At 39.2% G+C, this 16,037-nt stretch overlaps 1 protein-coding gene across 1 annotated transcript in view; it reads right to left on the bottom strand.

The window, feature by feature from the left end:
- Window positions 1-16,037, bottom strand: part of LOC122815569 (protein mono-ADP-ribosyltransferase PARP12-like) — a 1,409,919-nt gene that overhangs the window by 666,961 nt on the left and 726,921 nt on the right. The window contains exon 7 of the mRNA XM_044088175.1: window positions 9,951-10,071. Coding sequence (XP_043944110.1) covers window positions 9,951-10,071 — 121 coding nt within the window. The remainder of the gene's footprint in view (window positions 1-9,950; window positions 10,072-16,037) is intronic.

The raw sequence follows: 16,037 nt of genomic DNA, 5'->3' as shown, positions 1-16,037 counted from the left end.
GAACCATCTGGTCAAAGGAGTTGAAGCTGCCTCAGGGGCTAAGACAATCAAAGACGCAAGTGAGAGACCCATGCTGCAGCTATTACACTTCCACTCATACAGCATTTGCACAGAATGCTGAAGACAATACAGTTGCATAATAAAAACAAAAATCCCTGACGGCTACCACATGACAATTGTTCACCTATTGGTTCTTGCATGAAAGGGAATAAGTGATAAGAGTTACAGCAATTGATCAGATGGTTAGCAGGCCCAAAAGGGGATATAAATTAAAAGGAACTTTTACTAAGAAACGTCACACAATGTTTGAGATACTGCCTCAGATGAGTGCAATATGATGGCCTTCAAAGGTATGTAATAGACCCATCGTTAACATAAGCAAAACTATGACTTCCGTTAAGGGTGGGAACGACAAACTGGGTTACTATATCTGTACTGAGGTGGCATTGTATTACAACAAAATAATCAAATATAGCTGGCTCTGCAGCACAGATGGCTGGAGCCTTGACTATGCCCAACTGACATGGAGTTTAATTAGCAACCTGGTGACTGGAAGAGCTATTCAAGGTGAGAAAAGAATGAAGAAGTAATGTCTACTGACCATCTCCAAGGGTAGATACAGGGATGCATCACCCACTAATGCATCCCTGGTGGAGATTATAAACCTAGCAAGTAACCATCAGTCAGAGAAGGTTCTGACATATTGGGAGGTACATGACTTGCAGGACTGATTATGGAGCTAATGCTACAACTAGTGCTTATCCACCCCAGAAGTATTTACAAGGCATGCAAGGAGGATGTTAAGATCCACAAAAAAATCCAACGCTGCCTGCCTGAGTGACGTCTGGCCACTATTGGCTCTTACCCAAACAAGAATGAATGGATAAGGGTCACGCTGACATGCCAGATGTTTAGCAGGCAAGAGGCCCTAAAAATGTTATATTATTACCTATAAAATTAACCTTTTTCTATTACTCAAAATAAGTAACCAAAAATAAAAATCCCAGCAGGGCGGACAAAAAGGTCCACAAAGTTTCAACATAAAGCTGTCTGTAGGTCCATATACTTAAGAATCATAACGTAACTACAGTATACACCTGACAGTCCTAGTACAGCGCCATTGAAAATGTAAAGAAAGATAAGTGTATGAAATATTACTTTTGTTGTTTATAGATTAAATGCAGGCATACAACGGCCTTACACATGACAAAGAAAAGCTCCCCAAAATTCACTTTATGTAAAGGTTGAGTATATGACTTGTCTTTAGAATGAAAATGCACTACATTGCCAGAAAACATCTGTACTGAGTTGAAGTTACATCAAAATTAAAAATCATAGACATCTATATATAAAAGTGACATTTTCTGACTTACAAAATGGTTGCACACCAATCAACAGGTTGATTAGCGGTCTTCCAGTGTGAAAACAGAACTGCTGGAAAACAGCCAGCAAAAGCCATTTATCTGAGTAAAATTTAGTTACTGGTTAGTCAGTACACTGTCTTGATGTTAGCAAAGAAATTTGGAGAAAGTAAAAGAAAATCAACTTGACAACAAAAAGAAAAAAGTCTGGTGGTGAGAGCCTTGCAACTGTTCAGCAAAAAGCAGTTCAGGTTTCAGCTTCAGCACAGGAGATGCTTCCAGCAGTTTGGAGGAAACAAATCAAATGCATTCAGAGATGTTTAAAATAAATAATACAGTGGAGAAATGAAAACAGTCAAATAAAAGGCTGGAAAGAATAGAACAAGTTTTAAGCAATTCAGATGAGCTGATAAAACTGCAGAAATCAGAAACTGAAATGAAGGAAAACTGGCTTTTCAAGAACTGTTTCAAAAAAGAGTAGAGCTAGAAGACAGCATGCAGAGAAAACCTGCTGTAACCGAGAAACTGGAAGGAATAGACTGCATTAATTAAAAAAAAGTGCAAATAAGCAACTGGATTGGTATTCTGCAGCAATATGTGTTAAACAAAAGGACACACCATATCTAAGCTTCAGATTTGGCCATTAGAAAGAAAACAGCAGCAATATAAGTAAAGATGCACTCAGTTCATTAGGAAGAGCTGCTTCTGACAAAACTGTGGTAGAAGGGTAAAGTATTATCAATTAGGGATACCACAGAGTTCATAGAAAATTATTATTCAATGTACACCAGGCAGAAGAAAAGTGAATTTATTCCTGCAATCAGAGGGTGTCAAAAGGCAGATGTGAAATTCAAGTTACTATATCCAGCTGGCTTCAGAATCTTTTTTTTTTCAGAAGAAGCAAATACAATTTTGGATGCAGAGGAGGCAAGGGAGGAAATACAAGTTTACTCAGCAAAAACTGAGCCAGCAAGTGAAGAATTATAAAGTAACATAAAAAATCTCATGAGACAACTAAAAAAACAGTAGTACCTTGGACTTGAACCAGAAACTGATGTTGGGTAGTCAAATGTCCAGCATCTCAGATGCTCAGGTAAGAGCCGCCCTCTCCAAAGCAAAAAACAGCATCAATGGGACCAGATGGTGTCCTGGGCTGCGTCCTACATGAACTCCAAGAAGAGCTAAACCCAAACATAAAACTACTGTTCAATCTCAGCCTTACTACAGGATATGTACCCAAAGAGTGGCATACAGCAACAGTGGTCCCTCTCCACAAAGGTGGTGCCTCAACGGATCCTGGAAACTATCGCCCCATAAGCCTGACTAGCTTTGTCTGCAAAGCTATGGAAAGGATCATCATGGACCTCATAAATAAAGATATTGGGGACCTACAAACACTGGATCCTACCCAGTTCGGCTTTGTTAAGGGCAGATCCTGCCTCTTAAACCTGGTCAATTTCTTTGAAACAGTCACCAAGGCCATTGACGAGGGGAAGGTGGTCCACACAGCCTACCTGGACCTCGCAAAAGCCTTTGATACAATACCCCACTTGGGCATTATAGATAAGCTCACCAGCTTAAATATAAACCCCTATGTCACTAGATGGGTTGCAAACTGGCTCAAGGACAGAACCCACATGGTTAGAATTGCTGGAGCCATGTCAGACTCCAAACCAGTTACAAGTGGCATCACACAAGGCTCAGTCCTGGGACCTCTCTTGTTCGGTATATATTTCTCGGAGGTACAGGCCAACATGGAAGGACTGTGTCTGACTAAGTTCGCAGATGACTGCAAGCTGGGCGCCATAATCGACTCTCCAGCCGACACAAGCATCCTCCAAAAGGGCCTCATAGAAACAGACAACTGGTGCCAGAGCCATGGCATCAAGCTAAACGCCAAAAAGTGTATAGTCATCCCCTTTGGCAAAAACAAAGTGCCCACAAATTACCACATAGGTGGTAATCCATTAAGTACGGAAGAAGTAATTAGGGACCTGGGGACCCAAGTTTATAGCAATCTCATTTGACAACCACATGGCCAAAGTGGTTAGAAAAACATTTTATATAGCCCACCTAATCATGAAGGGATTTACATCTAGATCAGGGGAGGTCATTGTGCCTCTTTACTCATCCCTCATCAGGTCCATAATTGAGTACAATGCCCCTTTTGGGATGTACCTTACCAGACACCTGCAGCAACTGGAAAGACCCCAAAAGTACCTCACCAAGAGGATCAAAGGGCTCAAACAGATGCCATATGCTGCCCGGTTAAAGCAACTCCAGCTCTAATCAGTGGCATACCGCCTGCTCAGAGGCGATCTGTGCCTGACGTATAAAGCCATGTCCAACCTAGAATTAATGGACATGCTGCACCTCAGAAAATCCAAATCCCATCAAGCTATGTGCTCGAGAGACTTGAACCTCAGCACTGAAATAAATAGGACATGCTGGAGGGACAGATTCATAACCCAGAGGCTCCCTTCACTCTGGAATAAAATCCCAGTCCAGGTTAGGCAGAGTCCCTCATTGACTCTCTTCAAGAGGAATCTTGATGAGTGGATGGGAGATCGTAGGTTTACCCCGGGTATCACTTCTGTGTTACTGTTAGACAGAGGCACAGTATACTAAGCTCGAAAAAGGGCATAGCAAAATTAATTTAAAATGGGTGGCAAAAGCCAAACACACTCTGGCTAGGCTTATAAATGCCCTGGGGCAGATAGCCTAGTATGAACCTATGAACCTATGAATGCAGTTTGGATATGAAAATGATGACTGTGCTGGAAGTGGGGAAAAAAGACTGGAAGTCTGTTGACTGTATTGAACTGGTGGGAGAACTTTGAAATTTAATTCACAATTCCATCCAAAATACTCTTAACGAAGAAACAGAAGGTTTAACTAAGTTTAATTTTTTGTTATATGTGTATAATACATTTCTTGAATTCAAGTGCATGTTACACTGTAAAGTAGTTCTGTAAAGTATGCAGAGGTGCTTTAAATGAGGTAGGAAGTGGGGAGATGTGGAAGGAGAGTGACAAGAGTCTTATCAGTAACTGTTGTTAATGCCAGTGATGTTAAAGTAAGAAAGTAATTTTTTAACCGTAATGTAGTTGGGCTTTATACTTTAACAAGATAAAGGTTAAATATAAGCAATATAATGTTATGATCTTGGGCTGTTAAGGGGAAGAGATTGAAGTGAATTGATCGTGAGTATGTATTAAACTAATGTGCCTCTCATGGTGTTATGCATACAGGTAACAGTGTACACTAAAATCATGTAAAATTATAGTTTTCTGACATTGTAAATGAGTTATGTCATGCAAAATAATTAGCTGGTCTTTTGTTATCTACCAGCAGACTGCTGCAGTTACAGAAGAATTGTCTGTACGCACAGACAATTAATCAAGAAATGACTGAAACATGAACTTTCAGGCATCTCTCTGGGGAAACACTAAAATTAGTACTTAAAGCAGATGTGATAAGCAGTTCAGGGAAGATAAATGAAGTCTGATACATTGAAGGGAATTCAAGCAGATGCATTCGTAATAACATCAAACTCTTGAGAAGAAATCAGAATAATGCAAAATGTATTTATTTAATGGGCGGCCGTGGTGGTGCAGCGGTTAGCGTTGCCACCTCACAGCAAGAGGTTCTCTGGTTTGATCCTCAGCTGGGGTTCCTCCTGTGCGGAGTCTGCATGTCTTCCCTGTAGTTGCATGGGTTTCCTCCAGGTGCTCTGGTTTCCTCCCACATCCCAAAGACATGCTGTAGGTGGATTGGACACTCTAAACTGGCCCTAGGTGTGAGTGCATGCATGTGTGTGCCTTCTGTGGAAGGTTGGGCGTCGGGCTGGCAACTCGACACCATAAAACTCCACTGCCAGTCATGAGCGGACAAGTGATCCGCTGTGGCAACCCCTAACCGGGAAAAGCTGAAAGAAGAAAAGGTGAAGAAGAGAGTATGCAAACTGTTTTCCACATCTGGGAAAGAAGCTGACACAGAACAAGAATGGATAGCATTTGTGCATTATGGAATACTGCCTCTAACATATGATTTTAGCATGATTAAACCTAACTCCTAACTTTACAATGAGTACAGCCTGTAAGTGCAGCTGTTTAAATGAGGCATCTGTAGATACTGATGGGTACTTGCCCTTTTTGGAAAGTGTATACAGTTGTGTTTGCTGTTAGGTAAAAGGGGTTGTGAAGTTAAAAAAAAATGTACATAGTTTTTGTTTCTGGAGTGTTTTTACTGAAATGAAAAGTGTTGGAAAATGTGACATGGGTCCAAACAGAGATAAGAAACTGCCATTGCATATGAAATCAGTCTGTCAAATATTAATATATGCATACAAGTTACAAACATGTATGAAAAAATGCCATGTAGACGATATGTAATAGCATCTTATCAGAATGTTTAGTCATTTCATGGAATGTAAATGGCATTCTAGGTATGGATGAAAAGCAAAGAATAAGAGATTATATTAAGAAGTATAAGGTAGAAATAGCAATGCTACAGGAGACAAAGACAGAAATGAGCATGTGAATTTAGCAAATAAAGATTTCAGAATGATTACAGTATTCAGCAAATTATAAGGGATAAAGGAAAAGGGGGTAATAATACTGACTGTGAGGGGGTCTCCAATAATGGCAGAAGAGGAGAAGAAAGAGAACAATGGAAGATTTCTGATATTAAGGAATCACTGGCAGGAAAGGAGGATCACATAGGCTTGTACTTAAATTCCACCTAAACAATTACTAAGGAGCTTAACAGAATTATGGCAGAGGTAACTAGCTTTGAGCAAAGAATATTGTTTATGGGTGGGGACCGAAACTTCATATTCATTAGTGAAGGTGAATCAGGGGACCCTAAAAGGGAAAACTATAACAAAGGAGGGTAGATTCCTGATGAAATATGAGAATATTAAGAACAGAAGGTGTGAAATATGAGAATATTAACAATAGAAGATGTGACATTATTAGCAAAAAACCAGACAGAATTTACATATTATTTCCCAAGGTACAGTAATTGAGTTAGACTGGACATATATTATTATTTCACAAGAGGACGGGTATTTAACTGAAAGCTCTGAAACACGTTCAATAACTATTTCAGATCACGCACCAATAAAGGCTAAGATGATGCAGAGCAAACAAGTAAAAATGAAGACACTATTTATCGATTAAAAAGAGAGGAATTTAAGGAATGGGTCATGGAAATGATTCAAGAGTTGGGGAACATCTAAATTTCTTCAGAAGAGGAGTGGAGCAAACTGAAAATGGAATAAAAAAGTTATAGGAATTATTTAGAGGGATTATCAAAAGTTAAACTACTGTAGAGAAAAGGGAATCTTACAGAACAAGAAGAGGAGCATTGCTGAGTGCTAAAGGGAAAATAAGACAATATTTGGATAATATGCATGAGTTTAGAAAGGTTGCTATTTTATCAAGTATTTTGATAATAACTTCAGAGCATTGAATCTATTAGCTCAATGACTTAGGCATCAGAAAATAGAAAGTGGTATTGACAAACTTAGGGAAAGTATGAATACAAAAATAAAGTACCATATAGATGTATTAGAGATATTTCAGAAATTCTATGAAAATCTGTACAGAGCAGAGGAATGAAGAAACCAAAAAAGACAGAAAATGGAAACATTTATAGAAAACAAAAATGTCAAGGTTAGAGGAAGAAGAGGCTCAAGAGTTAATAGCTAAGATGGGAAGGGGTGAGACAAAAATGGTGATGTATAATCAGTCTAGAGAGATCTCCAGGAACATATGGTATTTCTGTGAAATTAGGATAGAAGACAGTGATACAGGTATGGAAGGTTATATTTAACGATATTTAAAAAGGACAGATAGTACCAGCACCTACAAAGAAAGCTGTAGTGGCTGTACTAGCTAAAGAAGGCAAAAACCCTTTAAACACAACTTCATTTAGATTAATTTCAATTCTAAACCAAATATGTAAAGTGTATATCTCTATATTAGCTAAGAGAATGGCTAAAGTGTTGTCAAAACTAACAGACATGGATCAATGTGGAGGGGAGGCAAACATTAACAGAACAATGATGATCCACTGGGAAGCAAAGTACAAAAAGACCCCACTATTTTTGGTGGATCTTGATGCAGAGAATGCATTTAATAGAGTTAGCTGGGATTTTATGAGTAGGGTAATGACAGCATTTGCATTTCCTGACAGAATAGTGAGGTTAATTAGGAAGATCAATAAAGGGTCATAGGCAAGAATCATGGTGAGTGGTCTTGTCTCTGGCAAGCTTTGTTTCAACAGAGAAACCAGGCAGTGTGTCTTCTTTCTCTTTTTTTATTTGCCTAATAATTAGACGAGATACTTGTGTCTTTTGGCTTTTCCCGGTTAGGGGTCGCCACAGCAGAACTCCGGTCCGCTAATGATTGGTAGTGGATTTTTACGTACCGTGTTACCAGCCCTGACGCACAACCTTCAACGAAGGCACACTCCATTCACGTATGCCTCCACACAGAAGACGCTCTAGCTGAGAATCAAACGGGACAACGTCTTGCTATGAGGCGACAACGCTACCGCAGCACCACCTAACAAAGAAAATTAGGGACTCACAAATTCAAGGCTATAACTGATGGGGTACTCAAGAAAACTCAACCTTTTTTGTAGGTGGTATTACTTTGTAGTCTATAAATCCAAAAAAAGGATATTTCAGTGTTTCAAAACATTCTGAGACCATTTAAATTTTTTATGATGCAAAACAAATGCTATAGCAATAAAATATGTTCCCACATAAGAATTGGTTAAGCAGTACCCACATTTATGGAGAAATTATAAGATGAAGTACTTGGGTACGGTGGCAGCTAAAGATATGCAGAAAGAGAGTTAAAAAGATAATATAAAAATTGAAAAGTTGGAAGCTCTTAACTATGGATATGGACAGTGAAGTACAAGCAGTGAAATGTTTCTAGTCCTTTTAATGCTATATACAGGTCAGGCATATTATCAACAAGAGGAGTAGCTGCAGACAATAATTAATAAAGAACTGAAGAAACTTATTTGGGAGGGAAAGACGGGAAGTGTTTGTTTATTTATTTATTTATATAGTGGCATTAGATTACTGGGAAAGTCTGACTGGGTAGGTGCCCATTTTCAGTGGAGGCCCAGGGAGAAAAGCTCTAAACTTCTAAAGTATTACAAAAACATTTTAAGAACAGTCATTTTACAGTCTTCAGAAATATTATAAAAACATACAGATTAAATAATTATACCAGATTAAAAACATAATGTGAAAACATTGGTGAAGAATAGATACAACTTTTATGACAATGACTTAATATTTAGAAATATTTTAGCCAGCTTATAGAGATGCTACAGACATAAAAAGATTTTGTAGGGGAAGATGCGTTAGTCCTACTACATAATCTGTTGGTTGTGGCTTTGTGGTTTTCATGAACCACGGTATTATGACCATAAAACAATCCTTACAATGCAAGATGACCAACATTTTTTCACTGGAGATGCATACATGTGCTCATACAATGAAAGATTGTACACTATACTACTCTGTTTTTAAGAGGCAAAATTAACCCTAATCAAATGGGGAATAGTGCTTGTAACACCTTTCTTAAGATTTGCATTGGAATTAACACAATATATTAATGTAGTACACTGTGACTGACTCATTGAGGACGCCTAAGATCACTTCTGCATCCACAAAAGAGCACACTCCTGGAATACTGTTTCAGACAGTGCACATTAGAAACAAAGGAAGATCAGGCTAATATAATGCAAGTCAATATAAAATGCAACAAGACTGCATGATTAGACTGCTATCATTATTTTAATGCAGCCTATCTAAAGGAGTTTCCGAAATCAAAAATAATGTTAACCATGGACATACCGTATCTGTAAATGCTGACAGGGCCTTGAGTACAAGAATATGAAATTAACATGAGGAAATGTGTGAAGCAACAACTAAACCAAGCTTATCACAAAATTGAAGCATTTAGCTGCTGGTGATTGCTGGGTATCTTTGCTGGTATATATATATATATAATATGTATATATATATATATAGAGAGAGAGAGATATCAGAACAGCATTATGTGTGTTGCGTCTACCAGTGTCAAAATGCAATGTGCCAATCAGCAAACCACTGGCTGATGCTGAAAGTAAATATAAATATTTGCCTGTCCTATTTAACAAAAAAGCCTACATTTTATCGCAAGGCAACCATGACAGCTGGAATAATAAAAGAATACGTAAACAAGAAATATCTGGTGATACTGAGAAAAGGACAGGGTAACAAAACAGTCTAGGACAAAAACAGAGCAAAAGAAGATGGTGGGCAGCATATTTAGCTTCTGAAACTAAAACAAATCTGAGCCAGATGGACTTATAAAGTCTCTCACAGTTAATAAGAACACAACAGTAGCAACAGCTGTAAAGGAAGTGACCTGCTTGTTTATTTACTGAATTTCAAAGCATCTACTAACCCAACTAACAACTGCAGCAAGTAACTTTGGTAAAATACAACAGCACCCTCCACCAACCAAAAACAAACCAAGTCGTTAGAAATGCTCAAAAAAAAATATAAAAAAATACCTAAGAAATCCAGTTCATATGTTAAATCGCCAGCTGTGAAATACACGGGTTCTGCTTCACTGGCTAAGTATATATTCTCCAGGTCTTGAGATGTAACATTTGCAGTAGAGCCTTTAGCACCCTATAAAACATGAGAACCAAAATCTCAGTATCTCAGGCTACACTAATAAAGGAAAACTCCATTTTAGAACTAAAAATGCATTTACTTCACTCTTTGTTTCCTGAGCTACTGTAACACTTCAAAATCATTCTGAGTGTTTTTTATAAACTGTTAATATGTTTTTCCACAAATGGCTGCCGATGGAGCTTAACATACCAATGTGATCTTCTTTTTCTTCAACCCTTTCTCTTTCTCATAATCAATTTCAAGTCTGCTTTACACGAGTCATGCTAGACATAAGGAAGCAGTGGTGTATTCCCATCCCATTGATATGGGATTAGTGTCAGTCACTGTTATCTTATACACCTTCTGTAAAAGGACTACGTCTTTCTTTCCTGGTATGACCCTCATTTATGTTTGTGTTAAGAGTTTTACACTATACTAAAAGTTATACAGCTGCAACTAAAAAAGTAGCTAAATTATAAGCCTTTGAATCATTTTGTAGTCCAAGAATTGACAACCCCCCTCCCCCCACTACTACTGAGGTGTCAAATGTGTCAGTGCACTTAGTGATCCTTGCAGTTTCATGTGTGACAGCCTCTACTGGAAAGTATTGGATTTGAGAATAATTCTCTTCCCCAGTGCTTGCAGTGGACAGACTTTTATTTTTTTTACCTGAATGCTGTAGAAAATCCTTTATTTTCATTTGTTTTGCAACTGTCATGTTCTTTTTTCCCCTTACTAAGTAACAAAATATGACCAACTTTCTATTCCTTAACTTTTGATAACTATTTTTCTGAAACAAGGGTTTCTTGACATTTTTTTTCTTTTATTGTTACTCCACTTGTATAGTGATTTGTTAAAGTGCAATTAAATCACTCTTCTACAAGCCTGAGTCATTGATGGTGACACAATAAAATTAAGGGACTGGAAAATAATTCTGTTCCTCAGACCCTGCAATGGGAAGATTTGGAAATTCTTTATCAGATGCATTTGTTTTCTGACTAATTGTAATTTCTTTTTTTTCCTTATTATATTGTTCTGTAATTCTACAGCCAATTATTACTAACATTCTGTTCCTTACCTTTGTATTGCAGCACAGATGTCTGCTAACATTGTGTTCTCTTCTGATGTTATTCTGCTCATTATCTGATTTGTTTATGTACAACATAATCACTTTCCAGCAAAACTGACTCCTTGGTAATGATACAAGTACTACTTATGCTCTGGGCTCTGTAAGACTAAGAAAATGCTGTGTACTTTTGCAAGAAGCTGCACTTCTGAAGCTTACAACCATCGGTGAATTGAAGCATAAAGCAACCAATTCATATTACTTTAACTGAACTTGTGATGTCTGGCAGTAGTTGCAGAGGACTAAAGTTCTGCTTTCACTGCTAAGAGTACATGGTTTGAATCTTTCCATATTCATTTTCCTACTATGTAATCTTGAGCAAGTCATATAACTCACTCAAACCCATAATGGTTCACACCCATACCTACTTACGGAGTCCAGAACTTTTCTGGATCTGGCTTTCTGAACTAAATGACTTACCAGCTAATAATAGCCAGTATTACAAAGGGCAAAGAGATATTAACAGAATGACACAAAGACTGTTAGTCTAGGGTGTTCTGCAGAGGAGCAATTAATCTTTATTTGCCACTTATTATTCATATGTTCATATTTACATTCATATTTTCATAACTGAGAGACTTACATCTTGAGGTATATGATGTGAAACACCAATATGGATGACAAAGACAAATCACTGAAAATGCTGGTTTATATCACACTATACTGGAAATACTGCTAGTTGTTTGCTAGTAATTATGAAAATAAGCAATATTTCCATATGTACTTAATACTTCAAAACCCGAGTGATTTACGAAATGTAGAATGGCATTATATGAAACCTTAGATGTTGCTGAAGAAAGCATTCTTTAATATTTGCACTGTAAATTGCGCATCTTGAGAGATATCCAGTATTTGTATTGTTAGTTATATAATGAAAAAAGAAGTTATGTACTCACCATAACATTCCATGTGTGTTACTCATCTTCGCCTTCATTCTTACTAGGTTGGGTTCGATCTGATCCACGGATCCGTCTCAGCCTTTGTATTCAAGCTTGAGGTCTTCTGCCAGCTCGTGGCTAAACCCTATCCCAGCATGCACTAGAACCTTCCCCAGATCTTGTTTGCTCTTATAATAAGGGTATGAATGTATCACAGAAAAAAAAAACAAAAGTCAGATGAAGAAGGTCAGAGATTAAGCTACCCCAATTGTATAGACTCGGTCTTTCAGGATAAAGAAGGGTAGGGGGGAAACGGTGAGATGTAAGAATGAAGGCGAAGAATGACAACACACACACAGAACGTTATGTTGAGTACATAACTTCTTTATGTGATGTTGTCCTATGTCACCTTCATTCTTACTAGGTTGGGACAGCGTCCCTAGCGCCTAGCACCTTGGGCGGCACAAGGGAGAATATTCCTCAGAATCGTGGAACCAAAAGAGGCCCTATTCCTGGAGGCCAAATTGACTTTGTAACAAGTGATGAAGGTATGTGGTTTTGTCCATGTTGCTGCAGCACAAGTGGTATGAACTGGTAATTAAGCCAGAACGCTGAAGAAGTTGTAATGGCTCTTGTAGAGTGGGCTTTAACTCTTCTGGGAAGATCTTTATTCTGAGACTTATAGATAAAAGTTATGCAATCTGAAGGCCATTTTGAAAGTATTACCTTAGAGACAGGGGAAACTTTCTTTGAGTCTGAAAAGGAAAAGAATAGTTGGTCAGATTTTCGGAATTCTGTAGTTCTGTGTAAGTAAAAACATAAATGTCTATGCACATCCAGTTGATGCAACATGTATTCACTCCTGTTCTCATAATTTGGGAAGAAGACTGGCAGTTCTATAGTTTGGTTCAAATTTGACTCTGATGATATTTTGGGCAAAAAAGAAGGGTTTGTTCGTAAGGACACCCTGTCCCTATGGAAAAGCAATTATGGGGGCTTTATAGACAAAACTTGCAACTCTGACACTCTTCTAGCAGAGGCGACTGCTACCAAGAGGACGGTTTTCCAGGTCAGAAACTTGAGTTCGCACGATGATGCTGGTTCAAAAGGGGGAAAAATTAAATGAGATAGGATGAAATTTAAGTCCCACAGTGTTAGAGGGCCTCTGATAGGTGGTCTTAATAATAAGGTACCTTTAAGAAATGCTTTGCATAGCCTATGAGACATAATGTTGGAGCCCAATTCACCTAGATGAAAACTGGAGTTTGCTGCTAGCTGAACTTTAATGGTAGGTGCAGCTGCACCTTCATTGAAAACTTTTGCTAGGAATTCTAGAATGGAATTGACTGGGGCAGAAAAGGGGTCAATGTGGTTATGAGAGGCCTATAAGGGGAATCTTTTCCATTTGATTCTAGATATCTTTCTTGTTGAAGCCTTATGAGAAGCAATTTGGATGTGTTTAACTGAAGAAGAGAGGTTAGGAAGGAAACCTGGCTATTGTTGAATCGGAGTAGCCAAGCTGTCAATATGAAAGTCTGAAGGGATGGATGGAGCACTCCTGATACATGAGTCAAAAGGTCTGGAACCAGGTCCAGAATTCAAGGCTCCTCCTGAAGACGAGGCCACAGGAAGGAGAACCAGATTTGATGAGGCCAGTATGTTCCTTCCCAAGCAACTGGCTTTCTGAAGTACTATGGGAATTAGTGGAAAAGGAGGACAATCATAGAGAACACTCGAGGGCCAATCATGAACAAGTGCATCCATTGGTGACTCCCCCAGAGGGATTATTCTTATTTGCCCCAATAAGGGCAAAGTAGCTACTGCATTTGGCATTCATGGATGTCACAAAAAGGTCACAGCAAGGCTGGCTCTATTTGTGGAAAATCTTTTCCACTACTTCCTGTTTTAGGGACCACAGAATTGCTCTGCTGATTCTATCCGCTATCATGTTGGATTTCCCCAGGATGTGTATTGCTATCAATAAATGATGGGAGGACATCGCCCACTGCCATACTCTCAGGGCCTCTCGACAAAGGGGGTAAGATCTAGTTTATCCTTGCTTATTTATGTACCACACAACCGACATGTTGTCTGTCTGTCTGTATTCCAATAGTTCCCAGTGGAAGAGAGTCTTGGAATGCTTGCAATGCTAGAAGCACTACTCTCATCTCTAGGACACTGATGTGCAAGTGGGCCTTGTGATCCTGCCAGCTGCCTTGGACTGTCTTTCCCAGATAATGCCCCCCCGACAGTCTTTCCCAGATAATGCCCCCCCATCTGAGTGGCGTTCGTGGTCACTGTGGCCAGTGGTTGGGGAAGTACAAATGGTCAACCTAGAGTCGCTTAAGTGGAGTAAAGCCACCAATGAAGGTTCTTCTTGCAAGTTTCTGTCATTATCTTGTGAGACATTGGTAGGTCTTGCATGGACCATTGAGTGGAAAGCAACCATTGGAGAATTCTCATGTGCAGACATGCTAGGGGGATCAGAACCATTGCTGCTGCCATGATTCCCAGGGCTTTTAGAACAATCCTTGCTTGAACTTTTTTCTTTCTTAGAAGGTATGAAACCTGGTGTCTTAAAAATTGAATTCTTTCTGGAGGGAGACTGGCTGTCATGTTTGTTGAGTTTAATTCTCCCCCTATGAAAATCACATGCTGAGAAGGCAGTAAGGCAGATTTTTCATAGTTTATTGTAATCCCTAGGTGACAGCAGAGTTGCAAGGTTGTGTCTCTTGTTTTTATTAGTAGATACTTAGTTGTGGCGGTTAGGAGCCAGTCATTTAAGTATGGAAATACCCAGAATCCTAGCAGTCTCAAGTAAGCCATGACTACTGCCATACATTTGGTGAACACTCTGAGGGATGTAGTGAGGCCAAAGGGCAGAGCTCGAAACTGGTAGTGACTGGCTCCCAGCTGAAAACGCAGGTCTCCTGGATCACCTGTCCATTTTTATGTGGTAGTACCCAGCCTGGAGATCTATAGACCACATTCAATCGTCTTGTCCCAGAAATGAGAGTATTGACTGCAGTGTTACCATGCAGAACTTGTTCTTTCTTACTGATTTGTTTAAATTGCTGAGATACAGAACTGGTCTCCAGTCCCCTGTTTTCTTTGGAACTAAAAAGAATCTTGAGTAAGTTCCAGATCCTATTTGGTCTGTGAGGATTGTTTGGATGACTCCTTTGTCTAGCAACTTTTGAATTTCTAAAGTAAAGTTGCTTGTTCCTTTTGACTGGGTAGAACATTTAGAACCTTTTTTATCTTTGGAACAGAAAGGGAAAAAGGTATGGTGTTAACCTCTAGTTATGATGCTTTGTACCCATTTGTCTTTTATTTGTTACCAGGCTTCTGGGTACAAAGATAAGCGACCTCCGACTGCCTTCAGAACTGGGCAGATGGGCCTTTATACAGAAGTGCTGAAAGGGCTTACCAAAGAAAGAATCTCTATCGCCCTGATTCTGCGGACCCCCTTTGCCACGTGGTCAGCGTTTTCAATTACTACTTCCCCCTCTGCCTCTGGAAGAAGCTACACCATGTGTGTCTTGAAAAGATTTCAGAGATGTTCGGAACCACATATTGCCACTTCCTTTCTGACCTTTAGAATAAGGTCTAGTAGGCATGGAAAAATGGACTCCTACGGCAGAAAGAGTCTTTCCTTCGTGCTTGCATCTGGTGAGTGTGTCCTTGACTTTGGGCCCAAACAGGGATGAGCCATAGAACAGGGCATTCACAAAGGAAGATTTAAAGGGTTCCATAAAGTCACACAAGGGCATCCAAGACTGTCTCCTTAGTGAAACTCCAGAACCCGCTGCTCTACTTGCTCCATCTGCTGCATATGAGATAAGTCTCATGGAGGCGCTGACAAATGAGTTTAAGGTACACAGCTGAGAGGATACTTTATCTGCAACCCCTTCAGCTACTGAACCTTGGAGAGCATCACCTAGCTCTTTCAGGAGGTCTCTTTGCAACCTTGTAAA

The sequence above is a fragment of the Protopterus annectens genome, chromosome 11.part0, assembly GCF_019279795.1.
Source record: "Protopterus annectens isolate FY-2018-M chromosome 11.part0, PAN1.0, whole genome shotgun sequence".
Taxonomy (NCBI): Eukaryota; Metazoa; Chordata; order Ceratodontiformes; family Protopteridae; genus Protopterus; species Protopterus annectens.
Note: the sequence above shows the minus strand (reverse complement) of the source record. Positions and strands in the feature narration are given on the sequence as shown.